At 49.1% G+C, this 6,134-nt stretch overlaps 1 protein-coding gene across 3 annotated transcripts in view; it reads right to left on the bottom strand.

The window, feature by feature from the left end:
- Window positions 1–171: 171 nt before the first annotated feature.
- Window positions 172–6,134, bottom strand: part of Rdm1 (RAD52 motif containing 1) — a 9,927-nt gene continuing 3,964 nt past the window's right edge. The window contains exons 2-6 of one of the 3 annotated variants that reach the window (XM_050156520.1): window positions 5,397–5,609; window positions 4,986–5,165; window positions 3,139–3,261; window positions 2,581–2,743; window positions 175–825 (exon numbers count right to left, since the gene is read on the bottom strand). In XM_050156520.1, the coding sequence (XP_050012477.1) occupies window positions 695–825; window positions 2,581–2,743; window positions 3,139–3,261; window positions 4,986–5,165; window positions 5,397–5,492 (693 nt within the window). In that variant the 5' untranslated portion in view covers window positions 5,493–5,609 and the 3' untranslated portion in view covers window positions 175–694. Of the gene's footprint in view, window positions 1,015–2,580; window positions 2,744–3,138; window positions 3,262–4,985; window positions 5,166–5,396; window positions 5,610–6,134 lie in introns of those variants that run through there. The other 2 variants (XM_050156522.1, XM_050156521.1) reach the window with 2 other exon arrangements.

Genomic DNA, 6,134 nt, shown 5'->3' with positions numbered 1-6,134 from the left:
TAATATTTATTTATTTATTATTTATACAGTATTCTGTCTGCTTGTATGCCTGCAGGCCAGAAGAGGGCACCAGACCTCATTACAGATGGTTGTGAGCCACCATGTGGTTGCTGGGAATTGAACTCAGGACCTTTGGAAGAACAGGCAGTGCTCTTAACTGAGCCATCTCTCCAGTCCCTCAGGGTTCTTCTTGTTCTCAAACTTCCACATCAAACACAGTCGCACCGATGAGTGCTTACGGTCTCTAGAGGCTAGAGCATGTCTCCAGAGACGCCACATCTCACAGTGCAGTTATTAACAGAACCGTCATTTCATTCACTCTAATGGTGTCCCCAGAAGATGGGGACACCCTCTAGCCTGAGATGGAGGGCAGCTTAGTAATCCTACATGTTTACAGGTCACTCTAGCTATGACATGGGAAGTCAGTACGCAAACACAGATGTCCAAAACTCATCAACTCTCTTAGTGCCGGGCAAGCAAAGGAGCAGGCCTGCAGTGACAAGGCAAACCTTTGACATCGATACCCAAGGAACAAGAGCGTTTGCTGCCGCTTTTCTCCTACACACGACAAAGAACCAACCCGAGACCAGCGCTGTGGGAGAGTCGCACGAATGAAAGCATAATCTGGAATGTTCCAGATAGCAGCATTTTCATACTGTTTGTATTTTAAAATGAACTTTCAGCTCGCCGAGATTCACGCGCTCCGAATAACTGAGAGAGGCTCACCCAGAACCACGATGGCCAGCTTCTGGAAGGCATCTGCCAAAGCGCTTTGGATTGCGAGCTTCTGTGCTGTCTTCCTCTTCATCAGAAACGAGGACTGTCCTGGAGCCAACCACACAGACGGATTTCACATACCTGGAAGGGGACTGCCGAGGGGCTCTGTGTTTGCTGTAGAAGCAGGAGGACCAGTGTTTGCATATGATGCCTGTGTAACAGCTGGGCCTGACCCTGTGCATGTCTGCAATCTCCCAGCAGTGAGTGGGGCCGAGACAGGGGGCTGCTATCTTCTAGCTGGCCAAAAAGAAAGACAAGTGCCAGGTTCAGGGAGAGCCCTTACCTCGAATGAATAAAGAGGAGAGTACACCCAACACCTTCTTCTGGCTTCTGGGCTTACACACACAGGCCCACACACCTTATCTGCACACACACATTCGCAGACACTACACACAAATGCATCAAAATAAAAACATAAGCCGGGCGATGGTGGCTCACGCCTTTAATCCCAGCACTCGGGAGGCAGAGGCAGGTGGATCTCTGTGAGTTTGAGACCAGCCTGGTCTACAGAGCTAGTGCCAGGACAGGCTCCAAAGCCACAGAGAAACCCTGTCTCGAAAAACAAAAAACAAAAAACAACAACAACAAAAAAACATAAGTAAATACTTACACGGATAGCAGTTATTCTCTGTTTAAAAAGGAAATTCACTCATGACTCCGTCTGAGATCACTGTTTGGGTAACTAAAGGTGTGCACAGAACGAGGAGCTGCCGGATGGCTCTGCTGAGCGCACATAACGACAGGGCCCATTATCTTACAGCCTGGTGTGTTCTGAAATTTCTCATGTAGTAACTATGGGGTCCAAATGAGGAACGAATACAAGGCTCCTATCACTGGCCAGTTCCAAAATGACAGACGGGTGCTGGACTCACACCAGCAAGGTCAGGTGATGGTGCTGATGACTGGCTCTGTCTATCCAGCAGTCTCAGGAGTCCACCCCACACCCTCCAATAACACTTTATATCTGACTTGGACCCCTCATGCTGAGAACCATGAAGCCTAGAAAAACAAACAAACAAACTAGGGGCTGGAGACGTGGCCCAGAGGTTAAGAGCACTGGCCATTTTTCCAGAGGTCCTGAGTTCAATTTCCAGAAACCACATGGTAGCTCACAACCATCTATAATGAGATCTGGTGCCCTCTTCCGGCTTCTAGGCAGAACACTGTATACATAATAAATAAATAAATCTTAAAAAACTTAAAAAAATCAATTGGAGTAGCTTTTCACATTGGCTTTTTTTGTCTGTTCGAGCCATTCCATTAGTAGGTAAAGGACTGAGTGCCTATACAGAAGTTTATGGCAATGTTAATAATAATAAATGATGCGTCTGTGTGTGTTTCTCTGTGTCACTAGTACAGGTGCCTGAGGAGAAGAGAGGCGTGAGACCCTACTGGATCTGCAGTGACAGGTGGGTTCAGCCACCCGACGTGGGTCCTTTGCAAGAGCAGTCTGTTCTCTTACACTCTGATCCACTTCTGCCGGGACAGCTGAAGGCTGAGATAAAGGACTCTGACCAATTATTTCAACACAAAGCAAGTCCTTAACCAAAAACAACAGGCACAGGAGTTCCCGCCTCCCCTAACCTCAGGACAGGAGGGCAGTTCTACTGTGAATGTAAGGGTTTTGTCAGGCACGTGCTTACATGAAAAATCTACATTATAAGGCATAAAAATTCTGCCTAGGACTTCAGTAGTTTGGCGATGAAAGGGCCTGACTAGTAGCTGACAGAGTGAAGAGATGGAAGAAAAGACAGAAGGACAGAGAGACACACTCCTGCCGCCCTCCCTCCGCTGAGAACAGACCTTCCTCCTCCGGCTGGTGCAGAGGCTCCTCGGCGATGCCGACTCCGGGGCTCTTGCACCCGTAGGGCGGCAGAACCACCTCTACAGCACAGAAGAACTTGAGGCTCCGCTTCCGCACAGGCCCCGTGAGAGCCCCGTCCTCCAAGCCAGAGAGCTCCTGCAGCTGGGAGGGGTTGGATTCAAGCCCTTCTAGGATTTCATTACCTCTGAGACCCAAACCCACGGTTTCACCGCTGCTAGGCCAGCTCTCCACCACTCAGCCCCGTCCCCACCTTGCCTAAGATTCCAATGGAGAAACAAAAAACTAAATCCCAGCTCCCAGCTAACAGCTGGAGCATGCTAGAGCTTCTAGAGCAAGTAAGATTTGCAGAAGAATGCCATTTTAGGCAGTCAAGTCTTACTAAACACACAGACACTGGGGAAACCATGGACTCCATCAGCCAGTGAACTGGGAAGGGTTTTCCTAATTCTCAGACACGTCCACCTATCCTCACCCTTGCTGGCCCCTGACGTCCTCCCCGAAGTCTAGGATTCTAATGTGGAAGGAGATCCACTTACCCTGATGATCCTTTTTGACCATCCATTGAAGCCAAAGTAGTAATTCGCCAGTTCTTGGCACCGTGAGCTGTTTAGGGCAAAGGTCTGGTGCCGCAGTGCTTTCTGTCTGGTGCTGAGACGAACCTGCAGTCAGGAGAGACCCAGAAATAGCACAGCCTGCAGAGTCTAACTTGGAGATACCTGAGGTCAATCAGTTCCAGCTCCATAAGTGACAGTGAGGGTCAGGTGGATGGAAGGATGGCCTCAGTCCTGCATCAGAGTGAGCCCCAAGGGCTGGAGAGATGGCTCAGAGGTTAAGAGCACTGGTTGCTCTTCCAGAGGTCCTGAGTTCAATTCCCAGCAACCACATGGTGGCTCACAACCATCTGTAATGAGATCTGGCGCCCTCTTCTGGTGTGTGTGCAGGCATGCAGGCTAAATAAATAAATATTTAAAAAAAAAAACAAAAAACAAAGTGACCCCCAAACACGTGCTATTTGCCCATCTAAGCCTCAGTGCTGTCCTCCGTCATTTTTAGGATCCCTGGTTAAGTGGCAGGTTGCCCGGGGGGCTGGGGATAGAGCCCAGTTGGTGGGGTGTTTGCTTGGCATACAGGAAGTCAGTGGTTCAAGCCTGAGCACTGGTGAACTGGGTGTCGAGCAGAAGAAAATAACTGAGAAGCCCTGCAGAAAGAGTCAGGTTGTGAGTTAGCATGGATATTGTTCCGGGTTTCCCATCTAGTAGTTGCTGCTTGAGATTATGACCCAAGAACACGGAGATGAGATGAGATGAACCTTCAGCCACCCAGCTCCAAGTCAACAACCCCTGTCACAAGTTGGGCACCTAGATACAGGGTTGGGTACTGTGATCACATGTGAGTCACAGGCATGCCTGGTGCCCAGGCTGAAAGGGAATATGGAATCCCTAGGAACTGTAGTTACTAGAAGTGATTACGAGCCATCATGTGGGTGCTGAGAATCAAACTTGGGACTTCCGGAAGAGCAGGCTTAGTGACCGAGCCATCTCTCCAGCCCCGGTTTCTTAACTGTTATTTCCTTGACCACTCTATCAAAACCTGAGCCTTATGAAATGGTGTCATTGTCCCAAGGGCACTGGAAACTTTGTAATCTTCCCAGTACTACATACAATATCTACCTGAGACATGGTCACAGGCTAAAAACAAAGTCCAATCATTAAAGGACGACTGACAGGCGATCACTTCAGTGCTCGGAAGTGGATGATCTAGGAGAGAAGAAGGTCCTGAACAGTGTACAGAGTAGAGATAATATGCTTGGAATCACTACTGACTAGAATTCTCCGATTCAATCAAGGGTCAGTGGAGGAGGAAAGCAATAGGGACGAGAGTAGACCAGACCATGGGTCAGCAGCAAGTAGGCTGATCAAGGAGCCTGTCAGAAACTGAGATGCACAGGTAGTGGAAATGAGATGTTGTCCTGCGGCTCTGAGCAAGTTACGTGGTTTGCTGTTAATATGGAGTGGAGGTTAATAAGGATTCTTCTAGAACCTGAGGGGGTTCTGGACAGGCTGTTTGAGAATGAAGCATCCGTCATGTTACAGCTATCCGTTTATCAAACTCACATTTTAAATCCAAATAAAATAGAAAACGCTTATGAATATCTCTTAAATTTTAGGGCAACATAACGACGAGTGATTTTCATCGTTACACTTGGGTTTGATCAGTTACTATCATGATGAACCTTGTATTACCAGCCATCCCGAGTTTGAGTTTCTTCATCTAGGAATGCTGTAGGCTCAGCGAAAACGCACCTGAAAGCGCCCTGTAAAACCAGAGAGCCGCACAAAACGCTAGCACAAAACTTCATTCCAGATCCCGCATTTGCACCCACCTTCACGGGCGAAGTCTGAAAAAGAGGCTTCCCGTCACATGCCTTTTGGGCTTTCTGCGCGTCCCTCGATGAGTAAAACTTGATGATGGCATAGAAACCAGGGCGAGCCACGGCAGCGTTCGGGAAGACTCGGACTGAATACAGAAGGCCAAACTGGGAGAACACTGCGGACAGAGAACGCTGTGGGAGGTCCACGACGTGAGTGCTCATCTCCAGCCACCGAGAAAACCCAGCTCCCACGAGTCTCCGCCCTCTCCACGCGGAGCACTTGTCCCCGCAGGAACAGGGGCTTCCTCCGAGGAGACAAGCGCGGGTGGCTAAGGGCGCACGCGTGGCTCACCAACAACCGGGTCCCCCTCCGCGCGAGCCCCGTCCGGTTCCCTCCTCCCTTCCCTCCGCGCGGCCACTCACAATTAAGGCCTCAGCTGGGGGACCGGCGCTCAGCTCCCACACCAACAAAACTTTGTCACTCTGGGTGGGAACCGCGAAAGAAATAAACTCCGCCATGGTAAGGCCACTGCGCCTGCGCAACGAACTACCGCGAACTTCGAATTAGGAGCAGCAAAGAAGGGGCGGCGCTAGATGAGGACGGGGCGGAGCCCAGCCTCCACGGCTTTCGCTTTCCTAAAATTTAACACAGAGCAGGTATTTCAGTGCCATTGTCTTGCTATACACCACACACATATTCGGACACACCCTACTGGGTCTACGTGACATCTTTTTGTTGTTGTTTTGATTTTTGCTTTTCGAGACAGGGTTTCTCTGTAACTTTGGAGCCTGTCCTGGAACTAGCTCTGTAGACCAGGCTGGGCTTGAACTCACAAAGATCCGCCTGCCTCTGTTCTTTAAATGAACAACGTTAACTTATTCTCATATCTGCAATGTCGCATAATACAATTACCATTATGTACCTAGGCACCAAGCTTAAAGACAGAATCCAATCCGGTTTAACCATAACCACTAGAAGCAAAGAGTTTAAAGTCAGTTACCTGTGTAGAGACCAAATTCCTAACCAAGCCACTAGCCTCCCATGTTGTTTAATTGACTGGCTTTAAACATACTGCTTACAACGAACGGGAACACGGGAACATATGGCAGTATGATCACACTTGTGCAGTAATCTCTGATCCTAGGAAAACCAGCCAAGAC

The sequence above is a fragment of the Alexandromys fortis genome, unplaced genomic scaffold (genome assembly GCF_014885135.2).
Source record: "Alexandromys fortis isolate MF-2015 unplaced genomic scaffold, M_Fortis_MF-2015_v1.1 scaffold_31, whole genome shotgun sequence".
Lineage (NCBI taxonomy): Eukaryota > Metazoa > Chordata > Mammalia > Rodentia > Cricetidae > Alexandromys > Alexandromys fortis.
Note: the sequence above shows the minus strand (reverse complement) of the source record. Positions and strands in the feature narration are given on the sequence as shown.